Raw genomic sequence first — 19,037 nt, forward strand, 5'->3', positions numbered from 1 at the left:
ATATCTTTCTTTGCCAGCAAGCAACTACCAGACCAGGCATGCCTTGGGGCTAGGGGCTGTGCTGTAGGAACCTCAGGCCAGTGCTGGACAGTTGTTAACACTGAAAAAGACAACAGGATACTGGGAATTCTTAGCTCTCCTACTAGCCCCAGCGCACTAGCCCTTTGCTGCATGGCAAAGGTCCCTTGTCCTCACTGTTCACAAACTTCAAGCTAAGGGCCCAGCTTGGTGACTTCTGATTCACATGGAGTGGCTTAGAGAGGCACTCTTTTGTAAACCATTACAGCCTTGCCAGTTTTCTTGTAAATCATTGTAGCCTTGCCAGCGTTCTTCCTATGTCCTTCCTGTCCTTGAGTTTCCTTGGGTCCTTGTAAGTAAACAGTCCAACAATTCTTCCAGGAACTTGGTGTGCATCTGAGATCATGGGCTGTTGGAAGTTCCTCAGACCCACCTCCAAGCTTCTTTCCCGATATCTGTGACTTTTTATGTACATGGTATTTTTGCGGGCAGGGATGGTGGATGATACTCAGTACTGAGGACCAAGAAGCTTCTACTGCATCTTGCCAAGAGCCTAGCAAGGATGGACCTCTTCTTTAGGTGGCTTAAGGCTTTCTGAAGAGTATGTCTGATGGAATCCACTTGATGCTCATCAGATTTAGAATTCTTTCCTCCCTGAAGGCAACAGCTGAGTATCTGCCCTCTGCCCAATGGTTGCCACACCCCTCCTTCCTGCCACCAGGCAACAACTGAACAGTCCTCCTTAGAAGTGAAACTGTTTAGATAATGGGGTTTTACCCTGTGTTCTCCTGAAAACCTATGTCAGTCCCTAAGAAAGAAGAAAAATGGACATCACTGGATTACCAGGGGTCCCGCCCCTCTTGGCCACATTTTCCTCAAAGGCCAGACTCCAGTTCCTTCTCTTCCAGGCTTTGGAGCTTCCAAAAGTATCTGGTCTGGAAGAACCCGAAGTCTAAGTACCTCAGGCTCCCTTTAGCTACCATAGCCTTAGAAAAGAGCCAGGCATTTGGACTGTGAGCTAACCTTACCTGCTATTAACAGTCCAAAAGGCTCCATCAGAGAAGGGGCATATTTCTTCTTACTGTTATTTGTTCTCTAGGATGAATTAGCTTCCTGGCTTCATATGGCCACTCCTGTACCTGCAGAGTGGCATCCTTAGACCTCAAGGTCCAGCTATTGCTTCTCTCCTCTCTGATCTTGCAAAGTCTTTCACCCCACTGTAGCTAAAGGGCAAGCCTGTATTGTGTCACTGGATTTCTCCTTAGTCTGGGGCCCACTCTACTCTGCATCCATGACACATAGGTGCCTCTAGATACCCTAAAGCATCTGTGGGCTCCATAGCCTTCCATCCTCTCAGGAAGCAGTGGGTCCAGTCGGGCCTGGGCTACAGTTCCTGAGCTTTATACTTTCTTCCAACAGGTACATTGAACACCTCTCCTTGCCTAGAAAAACCTCTTGTGCATTCCAAATCCAGCCAGTGGGCACAGGAGCAACAGGGATAGGTAACAGTTTAAATGTCACTACAGGTCCTTTTGGGGGCTAGTTTGGGAGGCAGCTCCTGCCTGCTCCATGGGAGTGCTCTGGGAGCTCTGGAAGGAGGCAGTCTCTGACTCCCATCCTGCTCCCTACTTTTCCCACAGGGCCTGGGCAGAAGTGCCATAGCTGTACTTTGGCATAGAGCTCTAGGACCTGCACTCCATATTTTCTTGGTCTCTTCAACCTAGTCTGCTCTGCTCTTCCATTCTCTTCTGCTTTCTCTGCTAGAAAATCCCAGAGACTGCAGATGTTCACTCCTTGCTGCACTTTCTCTCAGCTTGTCTCATCTTAAATATTCTTCAGACATCAGCTGTTTTCATCCATTAGGCAGTTTCAATCCCTGGCCGTTCACTACTGTGGACCACTGTGCCTTGCTTGGCCAGTGTTTATAGTTCCAGGGGCTAGCATGCCACTCCCATGTTCTGGATATACAGCACACACCCAGAGAATCCACAGGATGTAGGATGGGCTTCTCCCAGAGGGTGGCTCAAGGAGTAACTTCCATTCACATCATCTCTTTCCACCCTTCAGCGGTGCCAGCAGCCCCCAGCAGCTGGAGCCTGGATAGCGGAGTCCGGGAGGCCCAACCCTTCCTGTCTGCCCACATGGGGCACATCCTGGCCCCCCCAGTGCCTCCCCGAAGCCTGCTGCATGGTAAGACCTCCAGCGGGTCCCCCAAGTAATCCTGATCTCAGACTCTGCTAAAAGTCCTGATCAACAACTGTCCAGACTGAGAAGATAGGCCATCCTCTGGGTCAACACAGACAAAGAAAAAATCATGCACACCACAGGAAGGATTCTGCTGGGTACTGGGGTCAGTAAGATTTTGGAGTCCAGCAGAATAGCTCAGTAAGGCCATCCCAACAAGGGAGGCTGAAGACGATGGAATCAACTGTGCCAGGTGTTCCACTCACCAGTCGGTCATCACCCAGCAGTGGGCTAGAGCTGCTACGGCCTGCAGCCTGATGTTCTATGGGCTCTGAAGCACTCAACTTTTCTGGCCTCCTCTGTGGAATAGGTTTCTTTTATCCCAGCAGCCTGTTTTGGAGGACATCAATGTAAAGAGGTTTTCCTATCACCTCAATACTGAGGGGTCCCAGGGAACTCTTTCCACACCTGGCCAGTTGGCCCAGCAAGATGGTGCTGGTGTGCAGCCTGAGCAGGGACCCCTGCTGAGGCTCTGGTTCTGTTCCCTTCGCAGGTCATTACTCCTTACATTTTGACGCCTTCCATCACACTCTGGGTGATACTCCCCCAGCCCTCCCTGCCCGGACCCTGCGCAAGGTAATGTACTGAAGCAACAGTCCCACCATCTCATCTGCTGTAGAATCACCTTTGGGTCCATGAGCGTAACCTGAGCCCTCCTTCGCTTCACTGACCCTGACAGCCCAGATTGGCAGAAGCTGGGGGTGGCCAGAGCCATACTTGAGCTGCAGGTGACCAGGGGACCAGGGAACAGGGATATCAGAGGGTCTTGGAGACAACACATGATTCCAAGAGTGTGTGGGCAATGAGCACTGAAAAGTAAGGGCTCTATGCCAACACCACAGGCTATCAACACACCATAGACCAATAGCTAAATAAATGTTCCTCTGGTAGGTCAGAGAGCTTCTCAAATTAGTCACCTGTGAAAGCAAGAAGCATCAGGCACCAAAGCTTTATGAAAAAACTCAAAAAGTAAAACTTAAATCCTGCTGTCACAGATCTTAGCAGAATAAACTCATTTGGTCCATGACCCACCAAGGTTCTTTCTGTCAAGTAGCCTGATGACCAAGCCTTTTGTCAGTAACCCAGACCACAGATAGTAGCCTGGGACCTGGCCTGGGGGCAGGAGAGTGGGGGACCGATACCCAGCAGCCAGATCAGGACCATTTTTAGGCCTTCAGAAACAGCGATTCTGGGGCACCACTGGCTTAAGATTTGGGGGAGGGTTGCTGCTGAAGAAACAAGAAACTTGCAGTTAAGAGTTAAAATTCATCAATAAGCAGACTCTTTGGTCTCCACATGGTGGGCCAGTTAGCCTATCTAGAGAGAGGGATTCTAACATGCCCACCCTTTCCTTCGCACAGTCTCCTCTCCACCCCATCCCAGCCTCCCCCACCAGTCCACAGTCCGGCCTGGATGGCAGCAACTCTACGCTGTCTGGCAGTGCCAGCAGTGGTGTGTCCTCTTTGAGTGAAAGTAACTTTGGGCACTCCTCAGAGGCCCCACCTCGAACCGACACTATGGACTCCATGCCAAGCCAGACCTGGAATGGTGATGAAGACCTTGAGCCACCCTACCTCCCTGTCCACTACAGCCTCTCCGAGTCCGCTGTCCTGGACTCCATCAAGGCCCAGCCATGCCGGAGCCACTCAGCCCCTGGGTGTGTCATCCCTCAGGACCCCATGGACCCGCCTGCCCTGCCACCCAAGCCCTACCACCCCAGGCTGCCAGCCCTGGAGCACGACGAAGGTGTGCTGCTGCGTGAAGAGGCTGAGAGGCCAAGAGGCCTACACCGCAAGGCCTCATTGCCTCCTGGGAGCACCAAGGAGGAGCAGGCTCGCATGGCCTGGGAGCACAGCCGAGGGGAACAGTGAGGGGCAGAAAGGCGGCTGTGATACTACCTTCAGTGAGCAGCTTGTCCAACCACTCCAGGTCTGAAAATCAAGTCTCCCCCACCCCCAGAGAGTTAGAGGGGCTTGGCACTTCGGAGAGCACCACCCCAAGTCTCCATTCTACTGCCGTGAACTCATGTGTTGCCATGTTCAGAGGCCACAGCAGCATGAAGAGTTGTGGCTTCTCTTTCTATTTCATTTTTTATGTTTCCATTTTCTATGAGTTTTCTTTTCTTTTTTTTTTCTTTATGCAGTAGATGCTTTCTTCCTCCTATAGTTCCAGACCACATGGAGCTATGTGGAGATATTGCACAGACAGAATTGCTTTGCAGCATTGCAGGGCCCAAGAGCAGAAGCCCCAGCCCTCCCTTCAGGGCAGAGATGCACAGAAGAATGGAAATTGCACTAGGGACCTCTTCTTTTGCTGTATGGACAGAGAAGTTAATGGTTGCATTCAGGGATTGCAAGGACCATGTGGACTACGTGTCACAGGTGGACAAATGGGCCACAAGCCATTTTGCACAAATGCTTGCCCACCTGCCCACTCTTCCATCCAGGAGTGTGCAAACTGAGGGTCCTGGCGAGGCCAGTTTGCCAGCTCAGGCATGTGACTGGTCTACCTGCATGCCCAAAGCACACTGCCAGGTTTTCACGGGCCAGCCTTGTCTCCTACTCCACCTTGGACTTTTTTATCCATCACTTTTATTTCTGATCATTTGCTCCCTTCCATTTGATACACCTCATGACCCGGAGAAGGCTCCATGGTGAATGGATCTACAAGGGTTTTCCTCCACCCTTAGGGGTCTAGTGAAGGAACAGAGCCAGCAGGGCTACCCTAACCAACCTTTCTCCTAGAGGGAGCTAGGCCCTTTCCCGTGTGTTAGAGCTGGTATAGAGTGAGGCTGGGGTGTGGCAGGGGCCAGAAATTCTCTGAACTTTCAGAGTGGCCAGAATGCCTGCCACCAGCTCCTGAATCAGGGATTTTCAGCACTACCTCTGAGCCATGGGGTTGGCTGCCCAGCCAGGCTTCCAGGCCCTGAGGACATGTGGTCAGGTTCAGCAAGCTTCTGTGTAAAAAGGGTGGAAAGGAATTTTTCCTTGTAGAAGCAGAGAAACATACAAATAGTAATTGTCATTTCCCAAGTGGCCAAGTATAGCACCTGCTCCAGGCCCATGGGGACCACCACTCAGGGTTCAGGGCAAGCAGGAAGACAGTTTCTCCAGCCTCCCCATTCTGTTGGGCAGGTCACAGTGAGGTGTCTTTATAGTAAACTCTTTCAGGTCAGGGCACTGATTTTCCTCTCTGTGTATTATTTGGGGGGATAGGGTGGGGTGGGTATAGTAGTATTTTATCAGGGTGCTTCTCAGTTACTTTAAAAAAAATTGTCTTGAAACAAAAAACTTTTTCTTTCATTTGCTTGAGTCATATTATGATGGTCACAAGACTGCCTTCTCCTTGTTGAGGCACGTTACCCCAAGTTCCTCTTTTACTGGCCTGTCCAGCCTCCATGACCAGGCCCTGGGTTTTAGGTCCTCGTTCATTCTCCACAGCCCCTCTTTTCAAACAGAAAAAGCCATGGTCAGGGTGTTTTTCTCTTGGAAACAAGTGCCAACTTGTTTAACAGAAATGCCAGCAAGTAACCTATAAGGAAAGATAGAAGACCCAGTTACCTTCATGGAGTCTGGGTGTTATCACCTGTGTGGGGCTTTTCTGATACCATCAGGATTACTCCACACCAAATGGGGCAGAAGGCTGCCCCAGGTTGGGGGTCAGTCAAGGCAATCCACAGCTCAAAGGGGGAGGCCTGAACCTAGATTCACTTGCAGCCTTCAATCTCTGGGCCATCTGGGGATCTTTGGTGTTAAAGGGTCAGGGACAGGTTTGAATTTGATTCTTAGGTAAGAGGACATCTTTGGATTTTCAGGCACTTCTGAACCTCAGTTCCTGGACAAGGCAGTTATCACATAAGAACATCTACCTTCTCTACTTGATGGCACAGGATATAGGGAGAGGAGTGTAGGTTTGCTGGCCTTGCTTTGTGGAGGTGAAACAAATTCATGTTTTCCCTCTCCATTTTCCCTAACTGGATGAAATGGACACATTCTGAAACCCTTTTGTTGGAGAACCAGCCAGTCTGAGGGGAAATGGGAGATCAGAGATGAAAATTCTTTGAAGACTGTGAAATAGTGATTTTCATTCTTTCAAGCTTATTTGTAAATACCTATTTGAATGCTGTGTATTTGTACAGGAATTTGAGCAAAAAATGTATAGAGTGTGATGTCCAATTGGTTATCAGTCCTATAAATGTGTTTTTAACCTCTGGCATTCTGTGCTTATTTAAAACAAGAACACTACTAACCATTTCTTTTGTGTATTTATGTCTAAAGAAAAAATGATTTAAAAACTGATCTTACCTGTACCAGAAAAGCAAAGTTATAAGAAAAAAAAAAAAAATTTGTACCAGTGTCCCAAGAGGTATTTTACTGTATATATTGTGGTAGCATGTTCTAAATCCAACAAGTAATGTGAATTTTAGATGTAAATAACTGCCACTTTGACTTTTTCCCCTTTTCCCACTCCCTTGACTGCTGTGATGTTAATTAAAGATGAATATCTGATACTGATCCACTGAATTCACTGAATGGGAGCAGCGGAAGTGCCCCTCTCCAACCCTTGCCGCTGGGCTCCAAGCCCTTTTAGCCCCATAGACATCTCCTTTCAGCACTGAGCCAGCCCTTCCCGCGTCCTACCTTCAAGGACAGGTAGCCAAGGCTGGGAAGCAGGGCAGCCCAGGAGGACACGTCCTCTGGTGCTTGTCTGTTGACCCCGGGACCCCACTCGGGAAGTAGCTCGACAGCCAAGGGTTTGATGGCTCAGCTGGAAAGCAAGCGGGCCAGCGTGCTCAAGCATGCGTCGGAAGCTTGTGAGGAAATGCAGAGAGCTCCCTAAAGTCGGGGACAAACCTCTTAAGCCCCCGTGGCCGCCACATTGCGGCGACACCAAAGCCTCGGGACCCAGCCGGGGTTGACTGGCCTGGAGCCTCTCCTCCAGGAGTACCTACAATACGTCCTAACCTGGACAAAGCGAGTTCCAGTCAGGTGGGGCGGGCAAGCGGGCGTTTGAGCCTCAGCAGACTCCCAGAGGTTGGTTCCCTCGCCCACGTGACTGTTCAAAACAAGAAGTAAGGAAAAAACCCTTTGAGTCTTGCCTGCGGCCGTTCAACCCCACTAAACCTATTGAGTCTCAGCTGACCCTAGAACGCCTGACCTGCGCCACGAGTGCGGCTCCTATCAGGAGGCGCCGCAGGATTTCTCGGGCGGGCGAGGGAACAAGGACAAGTGGAATGCAGGACAACTCAGTGTGATGCTGGGCAGCAACGAGACCCTACTTCCGCCCGCGGCTCCCAGCAACAGCAAAGGCTGCTGCCCCTATCCAACATGGCGGCCCATGCAGCTTCCGAGGCGGCTGCAGCCACTTCCTGTACACCGCTGGGGTTCAATCGGAGGCCGACAACTGTCTAGGGCCCAGACGCCACCAGCCAATGGGGAAGGGCAGCGTGGAGCCGCCCGTCTGGGCTCTAAGGCGTATGGCCCAATGAGAACGCGGCGTGTGGGAGGGCGCGGGGGCTGCACGCCAATGGGAAGCTCCTGCGTGCGGCAAGTACCCCAAAGCGGCGCAGCTCGGCGGGTGCGGTCCAGTCCGGGCGGCGGCGGCGGAGGCGGCGGCTGCGGCGGAGGAGGAGGAGGATGTGGGCCACGCACGGGCTGGCGGTGGCGCTGGCCCTGAGCGTGCTGCCAGGCAGCGGGGCGCTGCGGCCAGGCGACTGCGAAGGTGCGGGGGGCCGGGGTCTGCACACAATGGTCGGCCTCGCGGCGGCGTTGAACGCAACAAATTGTCGAGCGGGCGGGGGCGACGGCGACTGGTCCCACCGGGGTCCACCAGAGGAAAGGCCTAGAAAATACTTCCCGGGGCCTAGAAAACATTGGTCCGATGAAAAAAAGTGGACAAGCTCGTATAGAGAAATTGGCCTGAAATCCCCATCTCCTCGGAGTTTTTGTCCCTTCCCATTACTGTTCAAAGGTTCTCGGGAGAATCCCGGGTCTGGGACCCCAAGGGCCAGTCCATGTACCGCGCAGGTCTGTTGCGGTTGCGAAACTGCACATCGGGTTTTGGTGTTGTATATGGAAATGAGCAGCAATTTTGGTCGTTTCTCTTCAGCCTCCAGTCTGCCCATTTATGAGGTCACAGTGAGCCCCGTCTCAAGGACACGTGTTCACTTTCGCCTTAAACTTGATGAAAGGAGCAGGGAAGAATCGTTTGTGGGTTCCTGGGGGTGATGCTTGTTCCTCACATGCCCTGAGTGTACAAAGAAACCCCAGCAACCTGAAGCACGATTCTGTCCACCGTGGGCACCTGAGAGAAAAACAGTGATGTAAAGACCTCTAATGATGCCTCTGTGTGTCCTGTAAAATTGTTAACAGAGTATCTTCCTGTTGGAATAGGGGGACAATTTGATGATTGCTGAGCATCTCCCTTCCCTCTCTTTTCCAGTTTGTATTTCTTTTCTGGGAAGATTTTACCAGGACCTCAAAGACAGAGATGTCACATTTTCACCAGCCACTATTGAAAAAGAACTTATAAAGTTCTGCAGAGAAGCAAGAGGCAAAGAGAATCGGTTGGTGAGTAGCTGGTGACCCTCCTCTGCTGGCCCTGGCTCATTTTTATCTTCCATATCTGAAAACTAATGTGGCACTGAAGTGACATGTATTTTTCAGGTGTGTTCATTTTATCTTGTTGATATTAAGTACTTACTGTAAGCATGGCACCAGGAACGTTAGGGTAGAAAAATGATTAACAGACAATGCAGCAAATGGGTATCATGAAGAAGATAGACCAGGATCATTCAGTGGTGGGTGGATGCTGATTAGACAGAGCAATGGCCGTCATCAGAGTGAAGTAGAATTATCCCAAGTGAAGAGACAGCTGTGTGAGTGCTGAGGCTTGAAAGAGCATAGCATGTATGAGGACAGAAGTTAACATGGTGTCCACAGAGTGGGCCAGGACTGAATCAAGGACAAGAGCACCATGAAGCAGTGGCTTTTCCAGCTTTAATTTCCCTGGCAGTCTCTGGTTTGTTTTTCTCTATTAAAGTTTTGAACCCTGGTGACTCCTGTACTCATCTGGTGGCTTTTAGCTATGGGACTGAGCATATGTTAAGAGCCTAGAATAAGGCTCTGGCAGAGAGAGATGTTAAGTGCCACCCCTGAAGCTTGTTGTCCTTTCTTGCTTATAGTGTTACTACATAGGGGCTACAGATGATGCAGCCACCAAGATCATCAATGAGGTATCCAAGCCCCTGGCCCACCACATCCCTGTGGAGAAGATATGTGAGAAGCTAAAGAAGAAGGATAGCCAGATCTGTGAGCTAAAGTATGGTGAGTATGACCATACCTTTTTCAACAAATGCTGTGTGCCTTCTGTAGCCTCTGCATGAACCCTCTGAGCTTAATTGTACCTTGGTAGTGATCTAGAGCCACAGTGAGTGGAGTATATAGCATAGATGGCACTCAATGGTGGGATGGGGGAGAACCTAGCACCAAAGTGGGTGAAGGTCAGAGCAGGTCCCATTGAGGAGGTGACATGTCAGTAAACTTTGGAGGAGGCAGTTATTGGCAAAGAGGCTAGCTACTAGAAGAGCATTCCAGGCAGAGAATGTAGGAAGTGTAAAGGCAGGCAGTAGCATGACAGGTGGGTAGGTAGATCACAGGGGCCTTGCAAATTGGTGAGGACTTTGGCTTGAGTCTGAAGTTGGGAGCATTAGAAGTTTTTGAGCAGTGAAGGAATGTGGTCTTACTTGGGTTTAACAAGTTGGCTATGACTGCAACTTCTGAAGACCTTGTAATCTTTAGCCCAAGAGTCTCAGGAGCCACAGCATCTCTGGCTGAGCCCACCTCTGGTGGCAAAAACACTGTCCCAGTCTTCAGAATGAGTCAAGACCTTTTCTGCAAAATATAAACACTAGTGTTTTTATTATGCCTCATTTGTCCAAAGGACTGAGTTTGCACACTTGTCAAGGGTGCCTCATTTTCTCAATGATCCTGATAACAGGTCCATCTGGCTCCATGTCACTCTGGTCACAAGTGGTCACTCTGGCTCCAGGTCTGTTTTTATAAATGGAGACCAGGGGATCTATATGTTCTGTCAGCAACCTGGATGTATCATTCTTCAATGGCTGTGTAAGAGGCACTTGGAGGATGGGAGTGGTGTTCCTCCTCTAAAGACCATATGGACTCCACACTGCATGTCTTACAGTAGATACTGACAGTCTGAGGCAGCTCTTTTGATGAAGGGACCAGTTCCCTTTTGGGGCAGTAGGTACTGACACTTTTGCATGTACCTGTAGTTCTTTCCCCTGCAGCCAGCAGGGCTGGTTGTTTTAAGGGATGGTTTGACATGCAGGGGGTGACCTATCATGGGACTTTTGAGGAGTATGACTGCTCCCACTCAGCCATTAACTCTCCCTACTCTCCACTGCAGACAAGCAGATTGACCTGAGTACAGTGGACCTGAAGAAGCTCCGAGTGAAAGAGCTGAAGAAGATCCTGGATGACTGGGGGGAGACTTGCAAAGGGTGTGCAGAGAAGTCTGACTACATCCGGAAGATAAATGAACTGATGCCTAAATACGCCCCCAAGGCAGCTAGTGCTCGGACTGATTTGTAGTCTGCCCCCTCCCTGCTGCACCTGAGGGGAAAAAAACAGTTCACCTGTAGCTTCCCAAAACAGCCTTTTTGTAATTTATTTTTTAAGTGGGCTTCTGACAATATCAGAGTGAAGCTTGGAGCTTTTCTGATGATGCTGGCTCTATGGTGCCCCCGTGGGGGGATTCACTTCCTTCTATTGATGGTTTACTCTAGGACTTCAAAGTGTGTCTGGGGTTTTTTTATTAAAGGAAAAAAAGAAAATTCTAGCTGTCCTTGGAGAGTTAAAGTGAATGCTGAAGTAAGATTTCACCCCAAAATGAGGATCCTGCTTTCCAGTTTGCAGAGTTTTGGGGTATATCCCTTATGTGTTCCTCAGTCCATCTGTGCTGAAAATACCAGGGCAGGACACACACAGGAGGCTGATAGCTGATGTGAGTGGGTTTTGAAGGACTGGAGGGTGTCAGGCACCTCAGCCTGATGGTGATTTGACACCCCCAACTCCTGCTAATAGGAGGGGCTGGAGGCTGCACAGTTCCTAGGTATAGCAGTTGAGTCTGAAGTACTTGGAAGGTCTCCCTACAAGCAGAACAGGGTGCATCAAGTGTGGTTTTCCACAGTGACACCCATGTATTCAGTATTGGCATTTCTAAAGCTTCAGCTCTTTGGGTCCCCTACTTGTGCATCAGAATCCGTGGTCTAGATCTACTATCAGTCCTACCTTCTGACACCTACTTGGATTTTTGTTGGATTGGTGTATACAATAAGCTATGAAAGGGCTGCATTTTGCCTTTGTGTACCCTAGATAACAGTGGAGGTCCTTAGGACTTGTGGGGAATCTGGTGACTATCTGCTCTCTGGTCATCAACATGAATAGTGGTTCAGTTGAGACCCTTTGTCCTCCCACCCACAGAAAACCACCTGAAAAGAAAGAACTTTCTGGAGCTGATCTTTACCCTCAGATCGATTCATTTGTGTTTCCTCAGTTTTCTGTGGCTAATGGGCCTTCTTACAGCTTGCCTACGGAGCCACTGCTGTCTCTTCCAAGACCTTTCCTATTGTTCCTGCTGAACTCTTTTCTGATTGTAGGAGGAAAGAGCTGGGTGTGCTCTTCCTCATCCTACAGGTCTGCAATGGTTCCACCAACTATCCTTGGAGCACCCTTGCCCACCCCTCCCCTCCCCGGGGTGGACAGAGTACTGGCCACTGTGAGATCAGCGTGGCAAGCAATGGTTAACTGCTGGGCTATCAACCTCTGGCGTCCTTTGCCCCTGGCTCCACAGTCCTGCCCTTCCAGCTTGTCTGCCCAGATGCCCACAGCAGAAGGTTGGACCCAGTGGCACCAAGGAGCCTACTTTGACTAAACTACAGGTGCGTTATCTCTTAAGTTTTTGTGCCTGGACCAGACCCAGCCAGCTCTCACTGCGTTCATAGCCATGGTTCTCAAGGCCTTTCCAGGACGACTACCTGAAATGAGGAGAATGCTGGAGATGCGGGTTTTGGACAGAGATCAGGGATGTCAACTCTGGGGGTGGGAGTCGCTCAAACTAATCGCGGGCAGAGGGTAAATACACCCAAAAGAAACCCGCTAGGTCAAGGTCCCCGATACTGACACCCACGGACACTGACACGTCCTGCTCCAGTCGGCGCGGGTTCCAGCACCCATAGGAGAAATTAGCCAGACCCGGAGCAGCCAAACTACACTGAGCATGAGACCCAGTCCACTGGGGCCTCAGATGGCGCGACATCTCTCCCTAGGCACCCACAACAGCAAGTAACCCTGAGCCAGCTGCCAGCCAGGCTGTGACATCAAAGCGCGCTGCCGTGCCTCGCTCATCCTCTAGCAGTGAGATCACATGGCACAAAACAGCGCAGCCCGATGACGCACGCAAGGCGCCCCGCCCACTGCAGTCACGTGGCGCGTCCGGCGCAGCCTGACAACGCAACGCCCAGCCCCACGGCGCCGCTCCCGCCCCGCCCCGCCGCCACAGCCGTGCCGAGTCCTTTTGTCCAAGATGGCGGCGCCGGGGGCGCTGCCTCCTGGGCCGCGGCTGCTGCCGCCACTGTGAAAGGCCTACGGGCCGCCCGCCCGCCGCGCCGGCGCCATGAAGCGGCAGAGCGAGCGAGACTCGAGCCCGAGCGGGCGTGGCTCGTCATCGTCGGCAAAGCGGCCGCGGGAGCGCGAACGAGAGGCGGAGGCGGGCGGGCGGCGAGCGGCGCACAAGGCCTCCGGCGGCGGCGGCGCTAAGCACCCGGTTCCAGTGCGCGCCCGCGACAAGCCCCGCGGTAGCGGCGGAGGAGGGCATCGCGACGGTCGTGGCGCCGGCGACGCTAATCACCGTGCGAGCAGCGGGCGCTCCTCAAGCTCTGGCGCCGCTGGTGGGGGACGCGGCGGCAAGGCCTCTGGGGACCCGGGCGCCTCCGGCGCGTCGCCCCGCGCGTCTCCACTGCCGCCGCCCCCACCGCCTCCCGGGGCTGAACCTGCGGGTCCTGGCTCTACGGCCGCGCCGGAATACAAGACGCTGCTCATCAGCAGCCTGAGTCCCGCGCTGCCCGCCGAGCACCTGGAGGACCGACTGTTCCACCAGTTCAAGCGCTTCGGCGAGATCAGCCTGCGCCTGTCGCATACTCCGGAGCTGGGCCGCGTGGCCTACGTGAACTTCCGGCACCCGCAGGACGCGCGCGAGGCCCGCCAGCACGCCCTGGCCCGCCAGCTGCTGCTGTACGACCGCCCGCTCAAGGTAGAGCCGGTGTACCTGCGCGGGGGCGGCGGCGGCGGCGGGAGCAGCCGGCGAAGCAGCAGCAGCAGCGCTGCCGCCTCCACACCACCCCCTGGGCCTCCAGCGCCCACCGACCCGCTGGGCTACCTGCCGCTGCACGGAGGCTACCAATACAAGCAGCGCTCACTGTCCCCCGTAGCCGCCCCGCCCCTGCGGGAGCCCCGCGCCCGCCACGCTGCTGCAGCCTTCGCCCTGGATGCTGCCGCTGCCGCGGCTGTGGGTCTGTCCCGGGAGCGGGCCCTGGACTACTACGGACTGTACGATGACCGTGGACGCCCCTACGGCTACCCGGCAGTGTGTGAGGAGGACCTGATGCCCGAGGATGACCAGCGGGCCACTAGAAACCTCTTCATCGGGAACCTGGACCACAGCGTGTCTGAGGTGGAGCTGCGACGGGCCTTTGAGAAGTATGGCATTATTGAGGAGGTGGTCATCAAAAGGCCTGCCCGTGGTCAGGGTGGTGCCTATGCCTTCCTTAAGTTCCAGAACCTGGACATGGCCCACAGGGCTAAGGTGGCCATGTCGGGCCGGGTGATTGGTAGAAACCCCATTAAGATAGGCTATGGCAAGGCCAACCCCACTACTCGCCTGTGGGTGGGTGGCCTGGGACCTAACACCTCGCTGGCAGCTTTGGCCCGGGAGTTTGATCGCTTTGGGAGCATTCGGACCATTGATCATGTCAAAGGAGATAGCTTTGCCTACATCCAGTACGAGAGCCTGGATGCAGCCCAGGCTGCCTGTGCTAAAATGAGGGGCTTTCCATTGGGTGGTCCAGACCGCAGACTCCGGGTGGATTTTGCCAAAGCAGAGGAAACTCGTTATCCCCAGCAGTACCAGCCCTCACCCCTTCCTGTGCATTATGAGCTTCTCACTGATGGATATACCCGGCACCGCAACCTGGATGCAGACCTGAGGGTGCGGGACAGGACCCCCCCACACCTTCTATACTCAGACCGAGACCGGACCTTTTTGGAAGGGGACTGGACCAGCCCCGGTAAAAGTTCTGATCGCAGAAACAGCCTGGAAGGTTATAGTCGCTCGGTGCGCAGTCGTAGTGGTGAGCGCTGGGGGGGAGATGGGGACCGAGGCATACCCAAGCCCTGGGAAGAGAGGCGCAAGCGAAGGAGCCTTTCCAGTGACCGTGGAAGGACAACCCACTCTCCTTATGAGGAACGGAGCAGGACCAAGGGTGGTGTGCCACAGTGTGAGCGGGGCTCAGACCGCACCCCTGAGCGCAGCCGGAAGGAGAACCACTCCAGTGAAGGGACCAAGGAGTCAAGCAGCAACTCCCTTAGCAACAGCAGACATGGAGTTGAAGAGCGGGGCCACCACCACCACCACCATGAGGTCCCAGACTCTTCCCATGGGAAGAAGACAAGAGAGAGCGACCGCAATCATCGGACCACCGAGGCTGAGACCAAGCCTCTTGAAGAGCCAAAACATGAGACCAAAAAACTAAAGACTCTTTCAGAGTATGCTCAGACACTGCAGCTAGGTTGGAATGGGCTTCTAGTGTTGAAAAACAGCTGCTTTCCAACATCTATGCACATCCTAGAGGGGGACCAGGGAGTTATCAGTGGTCTCCTCAAAGACCACTCTTCTGGCAGCAAGCTGACCCAACTGAAGATTGCCCAGCGACTTCGACTGGACCAGCCTAAGTTGGATGAGGTCACACGCCGCATCAAACAGGGAAGCCCCAATGGCTATGCAGTGCTCCTAGCCACCCAGGCAACACTTAGCGGGCCTGGCACTGAGGGGATGCCCACAGTGGAGCCAGGCCTACAGAGGCGGCTTCTCAGGAACCTGGTCTCCTACTTGAAACAGAAGCAGGCTGCAGGGGTGATCAGCCTGCCAGTGGGTGGGTCAAAGGGCAGAGACAGCACAGGCATGCTCTATGCCTTCCCTCCCTGCGACTTTTCACAGCAGTACCTCCAGTCAGCACTGAGGACATTGGGCAAGCTAGAAGAAGAGCACATGGTGATAGTTATAGTGAGAGACTCTGCCTAGCCCAAACCTGTCTTTTCAAGCTCCATGTTTGTGTCACAAAAGCAGTTATTTTAAAATCTGATCCCTTCTCAACCCTACTCCCTTGGTTTGAATTCTCTGCTGGGTTATTTTGGTTTATTTGGAGGGGATCAAAGTTTGTCCACCACTAAAACTAAGTTCTTAGATTTGGGGGGATTTTTTTTTTTTTTTAATGAGAAGGGTCTCCTGTTACGTTGACTTCTAGTGTACAAGATACTGTCTGCTGTATTCTGTATTTTTTTATTTTTGGACTAACTGTATGGAAAGTTGTCAGTAAAGCCTTTGTCAGAGGATGGATTTTTAATCCGTTCAGAGTCCTGGTTTAATCAAGCTTTTTCTTTAAAAGAATGGACAACTTCCCCTGTCATGTTTGCAGCAGCACCCATCCAAAAGTCCTGCTGCATCAGTGGCTCCCAGCTCTTCATGCTGAGTTGACTGTTCTCACAGTCGGTTTTAATCTTAGCTGATGGCTGGTAGGCTTCCTTGTAGGCCCTTAGACATACTACACCAGCCTAAAAGCCTATGCAGTAGCCTAAAAGCTATTGGTAGTTGGGGTTTTGTTTTCCCTAAGTGTGTGTCCATCAGTTTGAGCTGTGGCTGTTGGACAGAGTTCCCAGTCACAGCCTATTGGACAGTGGGTAGTTTTCAGCAGTTGTGTGATCTAGTTCATCGGGGAAGAATAGTGCAATATTGGTGCCAAGGAGTCTCAGTGCCTGCAACCTCCCTTCTACTCTTATTTAGTCCAGGGGTCTCCAGTGTGGAGGGCAGTTGCCTCCAACTCCCAGGGTCCTGTAGGCCATATGCTGGAATGAGGAATTGGAAGCCTTGGTTAATTCTTGAACTTTACCCAGATGTTCATATTTTGGGGGATCTTCAGTCCTTCAGGGATGGTGTCAATAGAATGCTCAGTCATACCAGCCCCTGGTATGAAAGTACTTTTAACTGCTACAGGGGAGTGCGGTAGGTTAGGAAGATGCCCTTTGTAAGTAACATAATGGTTTCTTGCTCTTATATAATTGGAGAACAGAAATAGGTATCTCTTTGGGAAAATGAGGCCACAGTTGCTGAGGTGCTGGGCAGTGCCAAAGTCATTGAAGCCCAGCTGGAGAGAAAAAGGATGTGGAAGCACCCTCTACCTGGGAGGGAAAGGCAGGCTGAAGCAGTTTTAGAATTCTGACTTCGCCTGTCTTGTTAGGTAGTAAGGCCAGTGCTGGCAAACTTGAGTTCAGCACTTGTCACCACAGAACACAGCCCAAATGCCACTCTCCAGAATATATGGGAACTTGCATATTCCAAAGGGATCATGATCAGGGCTGAGAAGAGAGTGGGAGCTCTGGGTGAGAGATGGCCCTCAAAGTGGTTCTAGCCATGCCAATGCTCCAGATCCAGCCAGCAGGTGACAGTTGGGATACTACAGATGCTCTGCAGGCTGCATGGTGTGCCTGTCCACAAGGACAGCTATCTTAAAGATGCTGGAGATTTGGAGTAAACAGGAAAATGCCTAAGTACCCACTTGCTGGACTTTGGCTGGTACTCACAAGGGAACAAGCATATTCATAACAAAACATGAACACCCAGGAAGTGTTAAATATTTTATTGCCTGTTTCTACTGGAGCTGTGACCACAGCTGCCAGGTATCAAGTAAGTCGGTCAGGCACAGGACACACCTGCACCATCCCAGGGTAGCTGGAACCCCCAGAAATAGTAGTCTTCGTCTTGTTGAAGGTACATTGGAGTTTTTCTTGCATATCTGCAACAAATGCCTGAGTCACGTGACAGCTGCCCTGGCGCATCTAAGCTACCCATCTTGCTTTGGAGTGGGTGGTCAGGACCCAAAATGCACCACCAGCTTTCCCAGGCAGAAAGGAGACATGCTAGGAAACCTGAGTGAGGACACCTGTCAGCTTTTATCCCTTATCCACACCTCTTCAGGGGAGGGTTTCCTCTAACCCCAAAAAGTACCACTTGTGAGTTTTGGTGAAGGGCCACACCCCACTGTGAGCTTCCTTCTCCTCCCTGGACTTCAACCACTTCCTTCCTTTAGCTCTTAAGACAGCAGGTTCTGTGACCTCTAGGCCTTGCCAGCCCTGAAGAAGATAGGTCAGGTGGTCATGACCCTGGTTGCTTCTTGACACTGCGCCAGTAAGAAAAGCAACTGCAAGTGTCCAGTGCCTCCTGCTGGGGTCAGGTTCCAAGATACTACTTGAAGACAAAAAAGCATGAGAAGGCAAACTGATGTCCCTGGTGGTGTGTAGCTCTTCCACACGTTTCTTCCTGACAGATCATAGTGTTTCCGTAGCCTCTTAGGGCACTTTCCCAAGGGTGTGTTGTCAAGACAACCAGAACTGTGCTTGCCTAGTAGAGATGCCCATCTCCACCTCTGAGACCTGTGGGTTTCCCAAGAGTTCCTAGCAGGGTTCAGGGAGACTGCTTAGCTGCACTACTGACTAAACACCATACTTTTACTGGATCTTGACTGGTAACCTGTTCTCTCTGCTGGTATGTTCAGTAGTAACCAGTAGGTTAGCTCTCCATTTAAAGCTGAAATATGAAGCAAATGAAGAGGTAAAACCTATGCTCTCAAGAGGACCAAGAGGTACCTGCATGGTGCAGACCCACTTCAGTGTGTATGACAAATTGTACGTTGCTTCTGAGCCCAGTTGTTTCACCTGTCCCTAGAGAGTTTCAGCCATCTTGTGTTGCTTGTTTAATGCATAACAATCAAATGTGTCTTTTCTCTTTAGCTATATGATACCTAAGTTTTGAAAATCCAAGAAGCTGTTATTTGGGCAAAATTAAAGAGAGAGACTAGAGTCTTCTATTTCTTGTGGGAAGGAAACTGGAGTGGGGGTTAAGTGAAAAGGTAGGAGCCACTGGTACTTTCTTCAGTGGTTACAGTTTAGGCACAGACCAAATGTAGACACCCCTCAAGTATCTGCAAACATATCCTGACTGCCCTCAACCACCAGGACTGCATAGCTAACTGCTCAATCCCCATGTGACAGTCCCTTTTCAGGAAAGTGATGACAGTCATGACCACAACATTTTCCTTAGCTTTGTCAACTCACTCCTCCAAAACTTGCCAGGACCCTGCCTTTACAACCCCACTAAATCTCTTCTCAGGAGCTGCCTTCTTGATCTAGAACAAGGGATACACAGATGCCTCCAGAGTGGACGATGCTGAACTCCTCCCTCTGCCCCTGTACATCACCCTACAGAAGAGGTGCAGGCCAGGGCCAGACACTGAGCTACTGTTCTCCAAGGGATAACATGTTTCCAGCACCCTGTTCTGTCTTAGAAGGCATCTTCCACATGACCTGGCAAGAGCTGCAAGTAAAGGAACACCTCACTTAGGTAAAAGAGAACAGGGAAAGGCCATA

The 19,037-nt window shown here is 51.8% G+C and overlaps 3 protein-coding genes and 1 long non-coding RNA gene across 16 annotated transcripts in view; 3 read left to right on the forward strand and 1 right to left on the reverse strand.

Moving 5' to 3' along the window:
- The window catches only part of DOCK3 (dedicator of cytokinesis 3), a 726,815-nt gene extending 720,191 nt beyond the window's left edge, over positions 1 to 6,624 (forward strand). For 9 of the 13 annotated variants that reach the window (XM_079101030.1, XM_079101035.1, XM_079101039.1 and 6 more), the window contains 3 exons: positions 2,086 to 2,208; positions 2,756 to 2,838; positions 3,624 to 6,624. In XM_079101030.1, the coding sequence (XP_078957156.1) occupies positions 2,086 to 2,208; positions 2,756 to 2,838; positions 3,624 to 4,133 (716 nt within the window). In that variant the 3' untranslated portion in view covers positions 4,134 to 6,624. Of the gene's footprint in view, positions 1 to 1,437; positions 1,521 to 2,085; positions 2,220 to 2,755; positions 2,839 to 3,623 lie in introns of those variants that run through there. The other 4 variants (XM_079101031.1, XM_079101032.1, XM_079101033.1 and 1 more) reach the window with 3 other exon arrangements.
- LOC306638014 lies at positions 4,376 to 7,689 on the reverse strand. Its single transcript, XR_013757340.1, has 4 exons — positions 7,420 to 7,689; positions 7,227 to 7,317; positions 6,903 to 7,097; positions 4,376 to 5,793 (listed from the first exon to the last, which is right to left on the reverse strand). It is a non-coding gene; the product is annotated as an uncharacterized lncRNA (long non-coding RNA).
- Positions 7,690 to 7,826: 137 nt separating this feature from the next.
- MANF (mesencephalic astrocyte derived neurotrophic factor) lies at positions 7,827 to 11,121 on the forward strand. The gene is made up of 4 exons (XM_079101060.1): positions 7,827 to 7,983; positions 8,704 to 8,831; positions 9,446 to 9,587; positions 10,690 to 11,121. Exons 1-4 carry the CDS (start codon positions 7,899 to 7,901, stop codon positions 10,872 to 10,874), a joined length of 540 nt encoding a protein of 179 aa, XP_078957186.1. The 5' UTR covers positions 7,827 to 7,898; the 3' UTR covers positions 10,875 to 11,121.
- A 1,671-nt stretch (positions 11,122 to 12,792) lies between these two features.
- Positions 12,793 to 15,961, forward strand: RBM15B (RNA binding motif protein 15B). Its single transcript, XM_079101046.1, has one exon. The coding sequence runs from the start codon at positions 12,958 to 12,960 to the stop codon at positions 15,637 to 15,639; it is 2,682 nt and encodes an 893-aa protein (XP_078957172.1). The 5' UTR covers positions 12,793 to 12,957; the 3' UTR covers positions 15,640 to 15,961.
- The last annotated feature ends 3,076 nt before the right edge of the window (positions 15,962 to 19,037 follow it).

This window comes from Sciurus vulgaris (assembly GCF_902686455.1).
Source record: "Sciurus vulgaris genome assembly, chromosome: 10".
In the NCBI taxonomy this organism is placed as follows: domain Eukaryota; kingdom Metazoa; phylum Chordata; class Mammalia; order Rodentia; family Sciuridae; genus Sciurus; species Sciurus vulgaris.